This window comes from Ahaetulla prasina, chromosome 1 (genome assembly GCF_028640845.1).
Source record: "Ahaetulla prasina isolate Xishuangbanna chromosome 1, ASM2864084v1, whole genome shotgun sequence".
Lineage (NCBI taxonomy): Eukaryota > Metazoa > Chordata > Lepidosauria > Squamata > Colubridae > Ahaetulla > Ahaetulla prasina.
In genome coordinates this window covers 69,794,305-69,812,087 of record NC_080539.1, presented here as the reverse complement: position 1 = coordinate 69,812,087, position 17,783 = coordinate 69,794,305, and the positions used below count along the sequence as shown (strand labels likewise).

The window sequence follows — 17,783 nt, the reverse complement described above, 5'->3', positions numbered from 1 at the left end:
ATTGGAAGAAAGAAACCATCACATATATTTCAAATAGATTTTAGTAATAGTAACAAATGAAGCATGGTGCTTTATTTGATTTAGCAGCAAGGTTTCTAATTCCCTTTCCCACTTTCCCTGGTCAGTTTGTTTTCCAGCACTATGTGTGTTCTGCATCAGAACAAACAAACTTTGTAACTCTTATGTTTTTTCTGTATCTTACAGGGATAGCACAAAAGCAAACCTGAAAAAAATGTCATCCCACAGTTCCGTTATCATATTTATTCTGCGATTTTTCCATCAAAGTCAGCAATACCTTGAGAACTGCAGGGATAGTATTTCTCACTGCGGTATTGTAAAGCCACCATCTTGAAATACATGGCTTTTGAAAAAAATAATCTTCTCACAAAACAAATGCCATATATTCAGGATAAAGGATTTAGAAATCCAATTAGGCATTTCTATGGAAGAAAAATATTGTCATAGAAATCTCTATTTCCTCTGTGCTTTCTTTCACTATGCTTTATCTAACAGATTGATTCAAAATCAGTAAACAGAGAATCTATTTCTACTAGCTATTCATGAAGCCAATATTTGTGCCTCTAAATTGTCAGTCTTAAAAAGGCAAAAAGACATTGAGATCTAGAAGACCAAACTAAAACACCACCATATAATCAACCCCCCTCAGCTTCTTCCAATGTTTCAGTTTTTCATTTCATTAAATAGTATTTCCTTATATTGTTAAATATATAAATTATGGACAAACTGATACTTGCCAATGGTTGTAATCACTGTAGCAGCAAAGATGACAGCATTAGGCCAGTTCCAGTAATTAAATGTGTCATTAGCATCGATTGAAACTCCTTGCCCAGCAGCTTCTGAGACCACCTATAAAAAATGATACAAATCATTCAAAATGCAGTAAAATATGATATTAAAAAAAGAGAAAGAAAATGTATTTTTCAAATTCTTCATATATTTGTGGCCTAATGATAAACATGGCCATACTATCAGCACAAATAGACAATGTTCAATAATTGTGGATTTTAGAAACTGAATAGAAAAGCAGAGTACGTGGTAAATTATTTAATTCTGAACAAATTTGGAAAAATATAATAAAATCCTTATATGCAGTGTTAAGTTCGGGTATTGACGAGGCAGGAGACCAGGTTAGTGACAACAGCTCTTTAATATAGTGTGACCCAGCAAAACTCTGGAGAAAAACCTCTCCTTATATACACTTCAGCCTGAGGCTGCAACCAATCAGGAACGAGATATTTCCCGCCTAAAACTCCCGCCAAAACTTACAGTAATACATTACACTCCTTCCCTCCCAGAAGGCACTTTGCCAATATTTGCATATTACTTCTCTACGTAGTCCTGCAGGTACGTGGGGCGTCTCCTGACTCTCCCGGACCTGCGCAGTTCACTTTCTGGAGTTGAGTCGAGCTTGCCGGAGGGACTTTTCGTTCCTCTGAGCTCCTCCTCCCGGCCATCCGGCCCTGGATTATTCGCCGGCTCGGACCTGCTGTCCTCTAGAGGGACCGGAGGGTGTCGCTGGACCTCGCCTGACTCAGATAAGTCTCTGTTTGGTTCTATGCTTTCTGTTTGTTCTCGGTTCCAGTCAGCTGTGGGGTTAATTAAATCATAGTCAGGGCTGTCTCGCCTAATTCTGCCTTATCGCTCAATCTGTTTCTTAATTGATCTATGTGGCGCCTCCAAACTCTGCCATCGTCTATTTCCACTAGATAAGATTTGGGGCCCGTTTGTCTATGACTATCCCCTCTTCCAGTTTGGGCCGTCGCTGTAATTATGTGCCCACACTGAGTCTCCTATGTTTAATTCCCGGAGTCTATCTGGTTTTGTTTTGAACCCGTCCTGCACGTAGTTCGGTGTAGCCGGTCTAGCGGGCACCGTAGCTTCCGCCCCATTAATAGCTCGGCTGGGCTGCGGCGGTGGCCACACAGGGGTCCTGTGTTGGACGGTTAGGAATCGTCGATTTGTGCCTGCCAATCTCCGGGGCTGCCGTGATAGCGCTTCTTTCGCACTCGAACAAAGCGTTCAGCAAGGCCGTTCGACGCAGGGTGGAACGGCGCTGAGAGGGCATGTCGGATGCCCTCTTCAGCCAGGTACCCTTCAAATAATGCTGCGGTGAACTGTGGGCCGTTATCGGACACGAGGGTGTCCGGTAGCCCGTGCGTGGCGAAAAGGTGTTTTAGTGCTGAGATGACAGCTCCAGCGGTTGTGGATTTCATTAGGATGATCTCCAGCCATTTGGAGAATGCATCCACCACAATTAGAAATGTTTGGCCGTGGAAGGGCGGCAAAATCAATGTGTATGCGGGACCAAGGGCCTTGGGGTTTCTCCACTCCAACACTGGGGCCGTGGTGGTAGTGGTCTGGATTCCTGACATACCTGGCATCGGCCAACCCTGTCACTGATTTCCCTGTCCATTAGGGGCCACCAGACATAGCTCCTGGCTAGCCCTTCATCCTTACAATTCCTGGGTGACCCTCATGCAGTAGTTCCAGGACTTTTTCTCAGCTTCTCTGGAACTACCACCCTATCCCCCAGAGCAGGCACCCCTTGCACAGACAATTCCCTTTTTCTTTACAAATTCTCTAAAACGGTCGCCCGCGCAGCGGGCCATCCCTTGAACCCAACTGATTACAGTTCTTAAAACAACGTCCCGGTAGGAGGCCGAGCCACTTCCTGCGATGTGACTGGCCCAGAGTCCCAAGAGTCAATTAGTAGAACGGGGTGCCCGGAGTAGGGTCCTCGATTTCCCGGCAATGGGCATCTGCTCAGTGCGTCCGCATGCCCCAGCTCTTTCCAGGTCGATGCTGCAGTTTGTAGAGTAGGCGGCCAAAAAATAGTCCATCTGGTCAGTCTGGTGAGAGTGCCACTGGCGTTGGGCGGTCGCCAGCCAGTAACCCCAATAGCGGTCTGTGGTCAGTGATAATGTCAAAGTCTCTCCCAAAACGATTCGTGAAATTTTTCACCCTGACACTATTGCGAGAGCCTCCTATCTAGCTGGCTGTAATTCTCTCAGCCGGGACATCGTTCGTGAATAGAACGCTATAGGGCTTCAGTGCCGTTTGGGAGTCTGTGGCTAAGTACAGCTCCTACTCCATAGGGGACGCATCACAAACCAATACTAACGGCAGTCTGTTGTTGTATTGTATTAACAGGCTATCGCTTGATAGCAAACTTTTACTGCCTCAAATGCCCTATTCTCTGACTTCCCCACGACCAAACAGTGTTTTTCCAAGCAATTTATGCAGCGGTTCAGCAACGGTTGCCTTGTCTTTTAAAAACACGGCGTAAAGTTTACCAGACCCAGGAAAGCCTGGAGTTCTGTCTTGTTTTTGGGTGCTGGGGCTCTCTTTATCGCCTTGACTTTGCTCTCAGTGGGGTGAATCCCTTTTTGTCTATTCTATAGCCCAAAATTCAACAGATTCGACCCCTATCTGACACTTGCTTGCTTTAACTTTTAATCCTGCCGACCTAAAATGGCCAAAACTTTCCTTAATCGCTTCCCCAGTTCTCTTAAATCTTCCCTGATACCAACACATCATCGAATAGGGCACGACTCCGGTAACCCTTGTAGGAGTCGCTCCATCAAATTTTGGAATAGCCCGGGCCACACTCACCCCGAACTGTAACCGGGTGCACTTAAAGGCACCCGGTGCGTTACAATGGTCTGGGCTTCAGCTGTGCTAGCATCTACGGGTAGCTGTTGGTAGCTTGTGCCAAGTCTAATTTGGCGAAAACTTGTCCGTGCCTAGTGAGTGCAATAAGTGTTGCACTACTGGAACTGGGTAGGCGCTCTTTTGCAATGCTTTGTTCAAGGTAGCCTTGTAATCAGCGCAAATTCTTATGGACCCGTCTGGTTTTATAGGGTGACGATTGGCGTCTCCCATTTGGCATGGTCAACTGGCACTAGTATCCCTGGCTGACTAATTTATCTAACTCTTTGTCGATTTTAGGTTTGAGTGCAAAGGAACCCTCCTTGCCTTTAACCTAATGGGAGCTATTTGGGGTCTAAATTGAAGGAGATAGGGGTCCCTTGTACTTGCCTAAACGGTCCTCGAATCGTCTGCGAATTCCTCCATTAGGGCGTTTTGCAGGTTGCATCCGCTCGGTGGGCGCCAGTCACCCCATTCCCAACGCCCGGAACCAGTCTAGCCCCAGCAAGCTTGGCAAGGTTCCTCGACTAACGTGATGGGCAGGGTCTTTTCGTATGTCCGTACTTGACCTCGACGGTCGTTGTCCCTCGAACAGGGATGCGGTTGCCCTGGTAATCCTGCACCCGGGCCGTTGTTTCTGTAGCTTGCGCTTATGCGATGTGCGGCAAGGCTTTCACAAAAGTGTCCCAGGACATGATTGTGATAGCTGATCCTGTGTCTACTTCCAGTCGGCACGGTACGCCTTCAATTGTCGGGTTTGTGAAGATCTTTTCTTGATGCGGGTAGCTGCGTGGTCTATGGTAACAGTCATTCGGTTTGACTTGCGCTCTTTCTTTCCTGGCCAATCGCGGGTCGCCTCGCCGATCTCGCGCTCTGATTGGCTGGTTTGAAATTCGGCGGGAATGTGGGGTTTGCATCTCTGACTCAGAGCCGCTCTGATTGGCCGATTTGAATTTTCGGCGGAAGGTTGGGGTGCTCGGCAGACTTGAGCCAGGTGCCCTTCCTTTCACACCGCCGGCAAATGGCGTCCCTGAACTTACATCTTTGGCGCTGATGTCGCCCGCAACTTCCGCATTCCTCCGGGTCTTCCTTGTCGATTTTCGGTGTAGTGGACTTCTTCCTCCTCTTCGCTGGTTGACTCACGATAGGTTTCTTCGTGGTGGACTGTGCTCGGCTTTGCGCCCGCCATCGGCGTGAGTCGCTTTGTAAGGTGTCTGCTGCATGGTTGGACATCTCATGGGCTCTGGCCGTCCAGAGCGTTTGCCAATGTCAGGTTGCTCTTGGCTAGCAACCGTCTCCTCAAACGGATGTCCCTGACCCCCCGTATAAGTTGTTCCAGCAGCTCTTCGTCCAGATCGCGGTACTCGCAATGCTTGGAGGCTTGTCTCAGGGCTGCCATGTAGTCGCTGATAGACTCGCCTTCTTGTTGCCTGCGCTCCCCAAACTCGTACCGTCGAACGTATTTGGACGGGGCCGGTGCGAAGTGATTCTTCAGGAGGGTCTGAAGGGTCTGCCACGACACGGAGTGTAGCGGTGTTGGCTCCGCCAGAGCTTCTGCGACGGCGATGACTGCGGACCCACAGTGGCTTATGAAGTAAGCCCGTTTGCGGTTGTCGGAGACTCCCTGTAACTCGTTTGCCTCCAGGAAACTTTCGAAACGGGTCATGTATATTCCCCATGTTTCCTGGGCAGGGTCAAACGGAGTGGGTGGCGTGTAGCCGGTCATCGCTGCATTCGCTATCACCTTGCTGGGTTTGATTCTCGTAGTGAGTTCAGCTCTGTTCTGGTGCTCTGCCTCAAGATCCCACCTTCGTCGCCAATGTTAAGTTCGGGTATTGACGAGGCAGGAGACCAGGTTAGTGACAACAGCTCTTTAATATAGTGTGACCCAGCAAAACTCTGGAGAAAAACCTCTCCTTATATACACTTCAGCCTGAGGCTGCAACCAATCAGGAACGAGATATTTCCCGCCTAAAACTCCCGCCAAAACTTACAGTAATACATTACATGCAGAAACTAATAATCTAAATCTGAAGGGTGGTTGTGATTTCTGACTGCTATTATTGTTGTTTAAAAATAACCAATATTATCCTCCCTTGCAGGGCACAGCAATGCTACAAAAAAAATTCAAAACAATAGAAGCACAGTAGAGTGCTCACATGAAATTGTTATTTTTCTTTGCTTCATCTCTTAAAATTAATTTTATGCTATCAGGTCAAATCTCAAAGATCAAACTGTCTGTCAAAAGCAAATTAGATTGTATTATTGTTAAAGCATTCTTTCCAAGCATTTATCCAATAACGTTACTTAAGAAAATCAACTACTGTTCTGCACAGGCACTACTTTTCTTATTGGTCTATTTATTTTTATATATATAGCCACCATTTCTCCAGGTGCTCCAGGCACATGGGGATCAATTATATTTTACTCCCACTATAATAACTCTGTGGGATAAAATATGTCACTGACCTGGCATCAACTAATGGCTGAGTGAGTTTGAACCCAGTCTTCCTGGTTTTAATTTACTTAATGGTGCTAACTCTCTGAGAGAGGTGTGTGTATACATTCCAGCAGAGATAAAACCAATGTAAAATAGTTTAGTAGTTAAAGCATTTGACTAGGCCCGGGAAGACTCATTTTTAAGTCTTACTCAGCCACATAGTTTACTGCATGACTTTGGCCAAACATCTATCTCAGCACAAGACTTTTCTCCTGGTGATAAAATAAGGTTAGGCCTCCATGTACACTTCCTTAGGCTTCAGAAAATGGTGGGGCAGCAGTGCCACAAAATACACAAACAATGTGTGGAAAAGGATTCATTCCTCCAGTGAAAATAAATGAAACAGACTCATATAGTCTCTTTAAAAAAACAAACAATTTTTGCTTTAAGTAGAGATTTCATGGAAACTGAAACTTAAAAGGTTGGTCTGAAAAATTCAGATGTGACTTGCAAAACAGGCCACACCATCTGTGTATGGAAGCTCAGGCTATTCCTATAACAACATACCAATTCTTATACTTATACACTCTCTGTTAAAACGGTGAACAGGTAATATTGTTAATGCCAAGGCATTCGTGCAGAAACATCTGATAATTATAATCTATCTCATAGTTCAGGGTCAGGCAGAACATTGAGCACAAAGGTTGGCTTTATAAAAAGACAGTGAAGAGTAAGCAGAAGATAAGAATAAAGTTAATATCAAAAGAAAATGTATAGCTTGGCCAAGAGATTATTGCTATAGCAGGTGAAGCCCAGGTCACATTGTTGAGACCTAATGCTCTCCATTGCAGATGGAATGGCCATTCGGCAGGAATGGTGGAGGCGTAGTCTAGTGTCACCTGAAAGGGTCTCAGCTTCCCCTACCATCACCATCACCATCACCATCACCCTCAATTCCTGATTCAGAAAGGATATCTTAAGTCAGATACATTCATATGCAAAACAATGATGTCATGGCTTTGATGTCTTTCATCAGGGTGGATTAAAATTGCTATTTTTTAAAAAAAAATAAATCAATTTTTTAAAATTTAAATTGGATTTTTTTATTTTTATCAAATTCATTTTAATAAAATGCTTTTGGAGTAAAAAAAATTACCTAAAGATAGTTTTCTATTTAAGATACATTAATAATTTAGTTTATTTAACATTAAATGGAGCTTAGTTATGTAGCATGAGGCTGTATAGTCTGCAATATTGGGACTGTCAGTAAGTCAACAGCAGGTCAGAGGAGCGATTGCAGGATAGAGATAACACTTGTTTTTTTAAAAAATTATGATTTAAATCGAGTTGAATTAAATCAAACCTTTTTATTAGTGATTTAAACCGACTTGATTTAAATCAAATCCACCCTGTCTTTCATTGTGCACTTTTTAAACTATATCTGAAACAATGATTCAGAATGGCATGATCTATGTCACCTGGAATCATATGAACAATGGTTTTGATAAAGTGACCATGCTTTGGACAATAGTAGCCACCCATTTATATTAATTCATCACATTACTTGCATGTGTGAATGGCTAGAGCTATTTTTCTGACTCTACAGTTACAATGCCACAAAAATATTAATATAATCAAAAGATGAGGAAAATAAAAGGAACTTGACACTAGTTTCCCCACAACAATTTTATTTATTTATTTATTTATTTCATCAAATACATATTAAATAATATATATAAGCATAAATTGAAAACATAAAATGAATACAACTAAAGGGAACATTAGGACAGAAACGGTAGGCACGCTGGTGCTCTTATGCACGCCCCTTACAGACTTCTTAGAAATGGGGTGAGGTCAACAGTAGACGGTTTTAAGTTAAAGTTTTGGGGATTTGGGGACGAGACCACAGAGTCTGGTAGTGCATTCCAGGCATTAACAACTACAATTAATTACCCAACAAAACAGTCTGTCTGTCTGTCTGTCTGTCTGTCTGTCTATCTATCTATCTATCTATCTATCTATCTATCTATCTATCTATCTATCTATCTATCTATCTATCTATCTATCTATCTATCTATCTCTTATGCAAGATATTTAAATATCACTTCGGCCATTCCAGCTTTTAAAACACCAGGACCAGCAGAGTATATACAGATGTAGAAAAGGGTCATTTTCTGACAAACACATAGCTGTAACTCTGCTTTTGTTTCTATTTTACTGCTAGCCCTTAGGTTAGAGAAACTGTATTAAGCAGAAGTAAATCTCACTGGGCTTTATTTGATTTATGTCATTTTTTAACCGTTAACAAAGTTTCCACCCAAATGATTTACTCCGATTTCTTATCCATGAAATAACTGAAACAATCTTTAAGTGTTTGTGTTGCAGGGTAAGAGGTGGAAAGCATAAATCAGCAGATGGAAAGGAAGAGACCATCATTTCAGTTCATATCCTGAGGAGGCTACAGGGCCAACTCTTTTCACTGCTGTGTCAACATTTCACAAGTTTACACTCATAGCTGTTCCTCTGCCAAAGATGCACCTCCCTCTGGTCCCTACTGGCATGCTTTGACTTAGGATGAGCTGTGGCCTTGCTTGACACTGCTCTCATTATACTTCCCACATATTTTAGCCATAGTTCTTCTTAACTGTGAGATTGAATCAACAAAAATTATTTCATAGTACACAGGCTAGCCATAAAAAAATTTCTGACAATTTGAAGTGTGAAACAGAACAAGCATTATCCTATTGTTGCTTTTAATAGAAAATCTAATTGTTATTATATTATCTAGATTTTTTTTATAAAGGTCCTTCAGTTTTTATTATCTGGAAGCTGCAAAACCAAGACAAAAATCAAAAGACTACATTTATGGAAATTATAAAAATTCATAGAAAGATTTAACATTCTTGGCTGAAAGCTTTTCCTCACAGACTTCTTGCAAATTTCATGCTTTGTGTAACTCTAAGCCATAGCTATTTGTAGGAAATTCCCTAGTGCAAAATCATGTTTTTTAACATAATATATCTAAACTTTTTTAGATCTTCAGAAATTTGAAACTATGTTTTGCTATTTTTGCTCTGATCAGAAGATAACTGAAGTTGTTCTATAGATTTGTAAAGTAATTGTGTATAATGGGAAGCAGCAACAAAATCACAATGATTTCCAGGATACATCTATGAATATTTGTCCAGAACGTGTTTAAAAGCCACAGTGTAATCCATTCACATAATTAAATCACAGAGCCCTTATAATTTGGATTTCATGCTTTATAATTCGTCGTTATCCACCCTATGTCTATAAGGAAGTACATTTTAAGTGTAAATAAATTCTAGTTACAGAATAAAGTCAAACAGGATTCTTTTCCAATAATAAATCTTGCCTTTTAGCTATGCTATACACAGAAAATACATATACAAGGCATAGCATATATAACCTTATTACTCTGAGATTAAAATTAAAAAAATCTTACAGGATAGAATAAAAATTACATAATGTGAAAGTATCAGTTGGAGTTGAGTTGAAAAGCTTCTGCACTGTGACGAAAGAACATACAACAATTGAGCATTCATACAAGCAAGCACTGCATGGAAAAGACTTATTCTGGGTCTGTGAACTCTCATCATATACATTACTGAAATAATAAATCACAGACAGTAGTTTGGGAAGTGGCAGGGACAGCTAAAACCTGAATTCTGGAAACATTGCTTAGTCTTCTGAATGGTTTTTTTTTAGGACTTAAACAAAACAATAATGTAAATCTTGAATTTAACAGACTAATGGAAAAAGGGGCATCAATGGGAGCTGGCTGTTTGTTAAATGACAAATATGATTTTTAAAATAGCAATAGCACTTAGACTTATATACCTCTTCACAGTCTTTATGGCCCTTTGTAAGCTGTTTACAGAGTCAGCATATTGCCCCCAACAATCTGGGTCCTCATTTTACCCACCTCAGAAGGATGGAAGGCTGAGTCAACACTGAGCCAGTGAAACCCGAACTGCCAAACAGCTGGCAGTCAGCAGAAGTAGCCTGCAGTACTGCATTCTAGCCACTGCACCACCACGAGTTTAATGTATAACTCCATATAAAATATTTGAGCATTATTTGCACTTATATGCTAAATGAGGATCTTGATGACAAGCATGTTATGGACAAAATTTAAATGTCTGTTATATCCAAAATACTGATTCAAGGTTCATGAAAACAAGGTTCCAATATCTTCTAACCTCTGACCAACCCCAATGGTTGTAAACTTCCTTGAAAGTTATGTGGTACATCCTTAACCCTTAGAAAAATTATGTGACAGCTGTGGAGGCACTAAGCTCCATCAAAGTTTTGTTATGAAAGGCTGCTATTTTTCTAAACATACTAGGACATCATAATCTGGAGTTAGATTGGTGCAGTCAGTTCTGATCAACAGTGATAAAGCCGAATATTACAATAATAATATTCAACAACAATGAAACTTGTTACATTATAGCCCCAACAGGTTTCACCAGATTATGTTAATAGTTTGCCCCCTTGGCATAAAGAGGCTTACATGCTAATACAAGTAGGATCAACAGCACTGGCAGCAATAACATGAGTGTTTTTAGTGCCAAGAAAGAGCTATACTGAAAGCATAAAATAAGTGACTGACTCCAGATTTCAATATAGGGTGGCTGAATGTTTATCAGTGAATACTTTTAGGACAGTTTCATTTTGTGATATTTAGTATCTAGCACTACTCAAAGCTTCCTCTCCCCATCCTCATCCCCATCCCACCAGCCCTATTTACCAGTGTTTTCTCAGAATTCAACTCAAGAGTTGCAACAGGGCTGTCACAGCAGATGTGATCAGCTACAAACCATCAGTTTTCTGGACAGCAAACTGGGTGAATTTGTTCTCCAATATACTCTCCGGTCCTCAAGAGATAGTCTTTTTTCCTGTCAGATAGGCCCACTTCCAAAGAAACCACTGAAGTTGCGACCACCTATTTTTATATTTTATTGGAGCAATGAGCCCAAGAGATGGCACTTACATTTTAATTAAAGTGATATTTTAAAATGGAGCAGGGAGCACAGCAGGCATCTGTGGACCCCAACAGTACCATATTAGGATTCCCAACCATCATTGTTGAGTACTTTTTTAAAACTTTGCTACTACTGAGGCCAATGAAGCAAATTAGTACTCAATTAAAATAGGGGATATTTTGTTCTCTACAGCTAGCGAAGTACACACATGGTGAGGCAAATCACGGCATTGTGGGCTATGTCAAGCTAACTTGGAACTGAAAAATGGAAAACACTTTATCATTTTAGAGATGATGGCTACAACAAAAGCCATTTCTTCATACTGTACATTGACTTTGTGGGGGAAGGAAGAGAATTAACATTTTGCCCATTTTTCAATATATATTAAACTGTTAAAATGTGAGATATTAGTTTTGCTTGCTATTCTGACATGTCAGAATTTGGGGTCCTTTTTTTCAACTGCAGAAACAATTCAGCCATCCCATATAGCATGAATACTATGACTGTCATATCCATTATCATAAATATTTCTCCCAATATCATATAAATATTACAGGATCAGGCACTCTAGTAAAGATTACTAAAGTGCACCTCCCTTAAGTGCAATTGGTGTCAGTCATTCACAGGCATTATGGCTGCCTCAAAGTATATCCAAATCATAAACATGTGATCCTTGATTACAGCCTATCTCAGTTTCCTATTCCAGACATAACTGGAAATGTTCATTTCCCTTCATTTAGCCTCCGAGACCCTAGCTATTTACATAATAGCACATAATCAGGGGCAAGACAAGGACTTGAGGAAGCAACTCTTGTAAATAGCTCAGCCATTTGACATACCAACCTCTCAAATGATTCTAAAAAACTAATGTAGTATGGCTGATCATTTTTTCCTCTTGTTCCTTTCAACTTTATAGTGTTATATTTGAAGTTCAACTTCACACTTGAATTTTCTGGAACATTCTATGACCTTTGGGTAAGAGAAAACAAAAAACCAAACTCAAACTAGTAGGCAAGATGCTAGAAGTCACTGTCACCTACTGGGGTATTTCACTTTCACTTAAACCAGCATTTATTGAAAAGAAAAACTGAAAAGTACAATAGAGAAAAAACACAGGATAGGACTCCATATTTCTTTATACTTCATTTAGAAAATAAGAAATCATAATTAAAAGTTGTAAAACTTCACAAATACTCCCCTCTGAGAACAAGTACACCTAATCCAATATCAACACAAAATGTTTAAGCATATTATTGTCTAAAATATATTCAAGAGGCATTTCCTGTTTTGATTACTTGTTTCAGCCAAAATCTTCAAAGTAAATTCTCACTAAATTTAGTTCCATAAATCTTCAAGACTTCCTCATCAGTTCTTTAAAGTCTTATGTAGAGCTGGAATCCTTTCATGTATTTTACCAGCCCAAAGGTTACTGATAATCTCAATCAAATTGGAAATGTTTGTTTACTCTTAATTTGTTGTTATGACTAAGTTGAACTTAACATATATACTTAACTCTATATATCAGAGTTTTGTCACTTCTTGAAATAACAACATAACATAATCTCTTATATATTAACTGGCATACAAATTCAGTTCACCCATCTATTTTGATAGATGACTTTTAGTTCCTTTTGATAAGGATGTGGACTAGTTAAATAGAGAAATAAGGCTAACCATGCACCAGTGGCCATCATAAAAATGAGCCCATCTTCACTGAAAAGTAGAGGTTATAGCAGAAGTTACGAGACCGCCTGCTGTTACCTTATGCCTCCCACCGACCCATACGCTCTCACAGAGAGGGTCTCCTCAGGGTGCCGTCTGCCAAACAGTGTCGGCTGGCGGCCCCCAGGAGCAGGGCCTTCTCTGTGGGGGCACCGACGCTCTGGAACGAACTTCCCCCTGGCTTACGTCAAGTGCCTGATCTTCGGACCTTCCGTCGTGAGCTCAAAACACACCTATTTATTCAAGCGGGACTGGCATAATAGTGTCAAATTTTAATTTGGGGTTTTATTAATATTTCTAAAATTTTAAAACTAAATTTTAATTATCAGCCTTTTTGTAATTTGCTAGGTTTTAAATGTTTTAACTTGTATATATTTCGTGTTTTATCTTGGCTGTACACCGCCCTGAGTCCTTCGGGAGAAGGGCGGTATAAAAATTTAATAAAATAAATAAAATAAAAATAAGTGACAAATACTTCCTCAAAATCCATGTTCCTGCCCCTTTAAAGCAGTAATATGACAGTTGCAGCATCCCCATGACCATGTAATCAAAATTTAGACACTTGGCAACTGGTTCATATTTATGTCCATTGCAGTGTCCCAGGGTCATGTGATTAACTTTTGCAACCTTCTGACAAGCAAAATCAATGGGGAAGCCAGGCTCATTTAACACTTGGCTACTAACTTAAAAACTGCAGCGATTCCCTTAACAATTGTGGCAAGAAAGGTCATAAAGTGGGCAAAACGCTCTTAACAAGTGTCTCACTTAGCAACATAAATTGTGGATCAGTTGTGGTTTCAAGTCGAGGACTACCTAAAATAAAGTTCAAAATTTTTGTATATAATTCAAAAGTACACTGCCACCTTAAGACCATATTGATCTTCATAACACCATATCACAAATCTAAGGTTTTCTTAAAGAAGACCGATTATCTGAATAATTTTTATAATCTAGTTGCAAGTCTGATTCTGGGATAGAAGCAGTTTTGGTAGATTATCTATAAATATAGCCTTGGGCAAGGCAAGTACACGCCTGTTGAAATTGTGATTTGGGGAGAAAGTGGAACTACACTTGTACCCCCTTGCTCCTTTGTCATTGTCATCTCCTCATGTCAAGCATGAACCTCTGAAGTAAGGAATTATTTTAAAATTAATTTAGGTCTTCTGTATGTGTACAACTGCTTACATTTGTGAACTCTTTATTTAGTTTTAAGACTTCTGTGGAGAACAGCTCAAGTTTTAGATCAAATTTTTATGTTGAAATGTTGAAAATTCAAACTTTTAAGGAGCACTATAATTTACCCTTAGTGCAGAGACGTTAATTGAAATAAGATTGAGAAGTAAAATCAGCATGCTCGTTCTCATTCACTAATTAAAATTAGAGTGATCCATCACACTTTACATCACATAAATATGAATTTCTACCCTTTGCACTACAGGTCTTTGCAAGAACTGTCTAAATAACATGCTTCCATTTCTTTTGCTCCACTCAAACAAAGAAAAGTGAAAAAAAAATGCTGAAATTGTCGGTATTAACTTTGTATTCTTTGATAACTGTTTAAATTTGCTAAGGCCTTAGTCAGGTTTTCCCTGTACTGTCTTTTGTGTATAGGACTGATTGTTGCCAATAGATACCATTTGCTCATTTCAGCAACCGACTGCTGATTCCGCAATTCTTTCTTGTGACATGAGCAGCCATGTAAATTTGATGAATAAATAAGATAAAACCGATTCCTTTTGTAGCTATCTTTTCAAAGAATGGCAACAAAGTTCACGATCATATTGCAATATCTCTGCTGAAGCACGAATATTTCCAAGTTGTACTGGCTTAGTTAGATAATTTTATGCACAGCACTGGATTATTTCTTGAATCAAGCTATAATCAAAATAAATGTTTAGATGTAATCTTTTTCTTATTAGTAGTGCATAGCATTAAAATGATATTGGGGGAAAGGTAAAATTTAATTTTTCATTAAAAAGATAAGGACTGCAGTCTGGTTAAGATCAATAAAGCAATCTCTAAGTAAATACAAGTGGGGATTGCCCTAAGATTAACAAATTACAGATATGTACCATTTTCAACGCAGAAAACAGCATAGGTAGAATCCTGAAGCATTTAAACAGAAATACATAGATCTGACTATAGTTTTGACTTTCTTTCAATATTTATATAATAGTACTGCTGTTAAAATATTTTAAGGCTACAAAGTAGACTGCGTTATTTATTATTTGTAATTTGTATAATTACTAAGGCAGCAACCTGATCTTGCACTTGAAAGAGCCTCTTTCTTATCTATTGGAATGTCACAGAATGTAGGAAAATTGGTAATTTGAAGTCTTGAAAACGGGAGCAAAAGTTGCCTGCTTTTCTATTTGTTACAAGACTGAACAATGCAATGAACAGAGTTTTATTTTTTGGCACAATTTCAAAGAATATGGGAGAGGAATGCTTCTTATTCTTCTTTATATCAATCTTCATCTTTCGTGCATTCATTATTTAATTTTTAATTAATGCATTTTGCTACAGGGAATATAGGATAAATTTGCATTGCTGTGAATATTAGAATGATTCAAGCTTCAAGAAAGGGAATCAACATAAACTGAGGTAAAAAGGATTAGAAATACCAGGATAAATGCCTTTAGAACAGGGCTGTAAAACTCCCGGCCTGCAGGCCAGATGCGTCATGCGCTAGCCACACTCATGCCCAGTTTAGCGAAGGGGGAGAAAGTCCCAATACGTCACGTGACACTGCCATGACGATGTGAGTGTCACCCCTGCTTTAGAATATGCATTTAAAGGTAAAGACTATCCAAAGATGAAGTTTAAGGGTTATTACCACTGTTTAGTGTGGGGAAGACAAAGCAATTAATGTAAAAGGACATTAGCATAGGAAAGATGCTGTTTTAAGCATCAATATTAAACTTAGCAAACAATTCGCCTTTATTGTGGAATGGTATCTGTTCAATAACTGTAGCACAATTTCATGTATGCATAGCCTTAAAATTATTGATAAATGACATTAAAACACAATTGATTTCTTAAGCAAATTATATTAAAAATATCCTTAACAGAGGAACAAAATATGACAAAATAGTATATGGTTGGAATCCTGTTTATAGTAATCATAAACTGAGTACTTTTTCATGACAATCCTGCACCAAACTAGGATTCAGACTGCTGGATCACACCCAAGGCAAATCAGTGTCATCTCTGAACTTTTGACCTACCTGCATTATCTCAGAACAAATAAGTAGAAGCTAAGGAAAACATAGTTATCTCTGCTTTATGCTTCTCAGTAAGACTGAACTTGCTTTCTCTCCCTATCCTCAAATTACAGAAGCTACCTCTTGTTAATGAATTACAAGCATTCTTGAAGACAACAGTATCTTTGAATAATGAATCTTCTTAACAGAAACTAATTTTAAAGTAAGTAAAAAGGAGCAGAATCTATTAATGGTTGCGATAAGTTATGGATCATGAATGGGATTCTTAAATTTATTAAATTTGATGGCAAGCAAATGGGAAATAGTTCCTATTTTCTGTATTGTACAGCATTACATATAAACCTTCTATATTTTTCTAGGCATCTAAGCATCTATAAAATTTGTTAGCTCAATTGATTTTTTAAAGCAGTAGACCACTTTTTTTATCATTGCAGTTTTAGTTACATCTTTAAGACAAACCATTCTATACACATTTCTCTGGTACTAAGGTTCCTTGATTACAATAAATTTGTTTAGGATTGGGCTATAAATTCCAGAAAGCTAAACACACAAGAAAAAAGCAATGTATTTCAAATGTGATGCTAATCTGAGAAACGACTTATATGGGCCACAGTAAATATAAACTAACTCTCTCTCTCTCTCTCTCTCTCTCTCTCTCTCTCCCTCCCTCCCCCCTCCCCCCTCTCTCTCTCACACACACAGTGCTAGCCTATGTAGATAAAGCAAGATTAGAGAAAACATATTTCCATATAATTAGAAAGGAGACATGTTTGAACAAACTATAAAAAGCAAAGTTACACAAAACTGGTTGCTGTTTCATGGAGTTGCTCTTCATATTTCTCTATTTTACGGGCTTTAAAAATTCTATTTAGAAACATTTTAATTAACACAAATGAAATTACAGCATGAAGAATAGGTTTATCTGTCAATATTCTCATACTGATGTACTTGTGTGCATGATTAACAGTAAAACTGTGATTGCATCATTGCACATTAGCACAAATGCAATCAATTTTAATCCATATATGAATTGTTGCACAAAGGCCATTTTATATTTTTTTCCTTCCTTTGCTGTCATATTTTAATAACTGCTCTCATTTGCCTTTTGAGGACTCCAGTAAAATATATTATTCTAAGTAAAATAATTTCAACATAATCTTTTCCCAGCATTAATCAGCATCTACTTTGTAGAGAGATATGTGGCAGAGATAAACACATCTAATTCTGTTTTCATGAACTTTATACTTCATGGCCTGAATATATGCAATATGTGTATGTGTCATATGTGGGTGAATACAGCCAAGAAAGAATACCTCCAAGTTCTTCATAATATAAATAGTTATTCTTCATCCCTTAATAACAAAAGACCCTCAAAAAATAATATGTAGAATATATTCTTTCAAAATGGAGGCAACTGCATATTCATAAGATTAGAGTATGCATTATATATAACGGAACTTTTATTACCTAGAATTAATTACCTAATTTAGATAAAAGATTACTCCTCATTCAGTTGTTCTCAGTTCATACACAGAATTACAACCAAGAGAAATAAGCACAGGACAGGTCACTGAATTCTAAGCCTTGTGTGTCTACCCTAGAATCAAAATCAGCATCACATCTAGCATCATAATAAAACTCTTGTGAATTAGAAATCTCATTATACTTTGCTACCCGCAAAAAATAGATGAATAAATTAAAAGCAATAGTGTTCTAAAA

At 38.9% G+C, this 17,783-nt stretch overlaps 1 protein-coding gene across 1 annotated transcript in view; it reads right to left on the bottom strand.

The window, feature by feature from the left end:
* KCNK5 (potassium two pore domain channel subfamily K member 5) overlaps positions 1-17,783 on the bottom strand; it is a 42,177-nt gene that overhangs the window by 11,462 nt on the left and 12,932 nt on the right. The window contains exon 2 of the mRNA XM_058167717.1: positions 756-867. Coding sequence (XP_058023700.1) covers positions 756-867 — 112 coding nt within the window. The remainder of the gene's footprint in view (positions 1-755; positions 868-17,783) is intronic.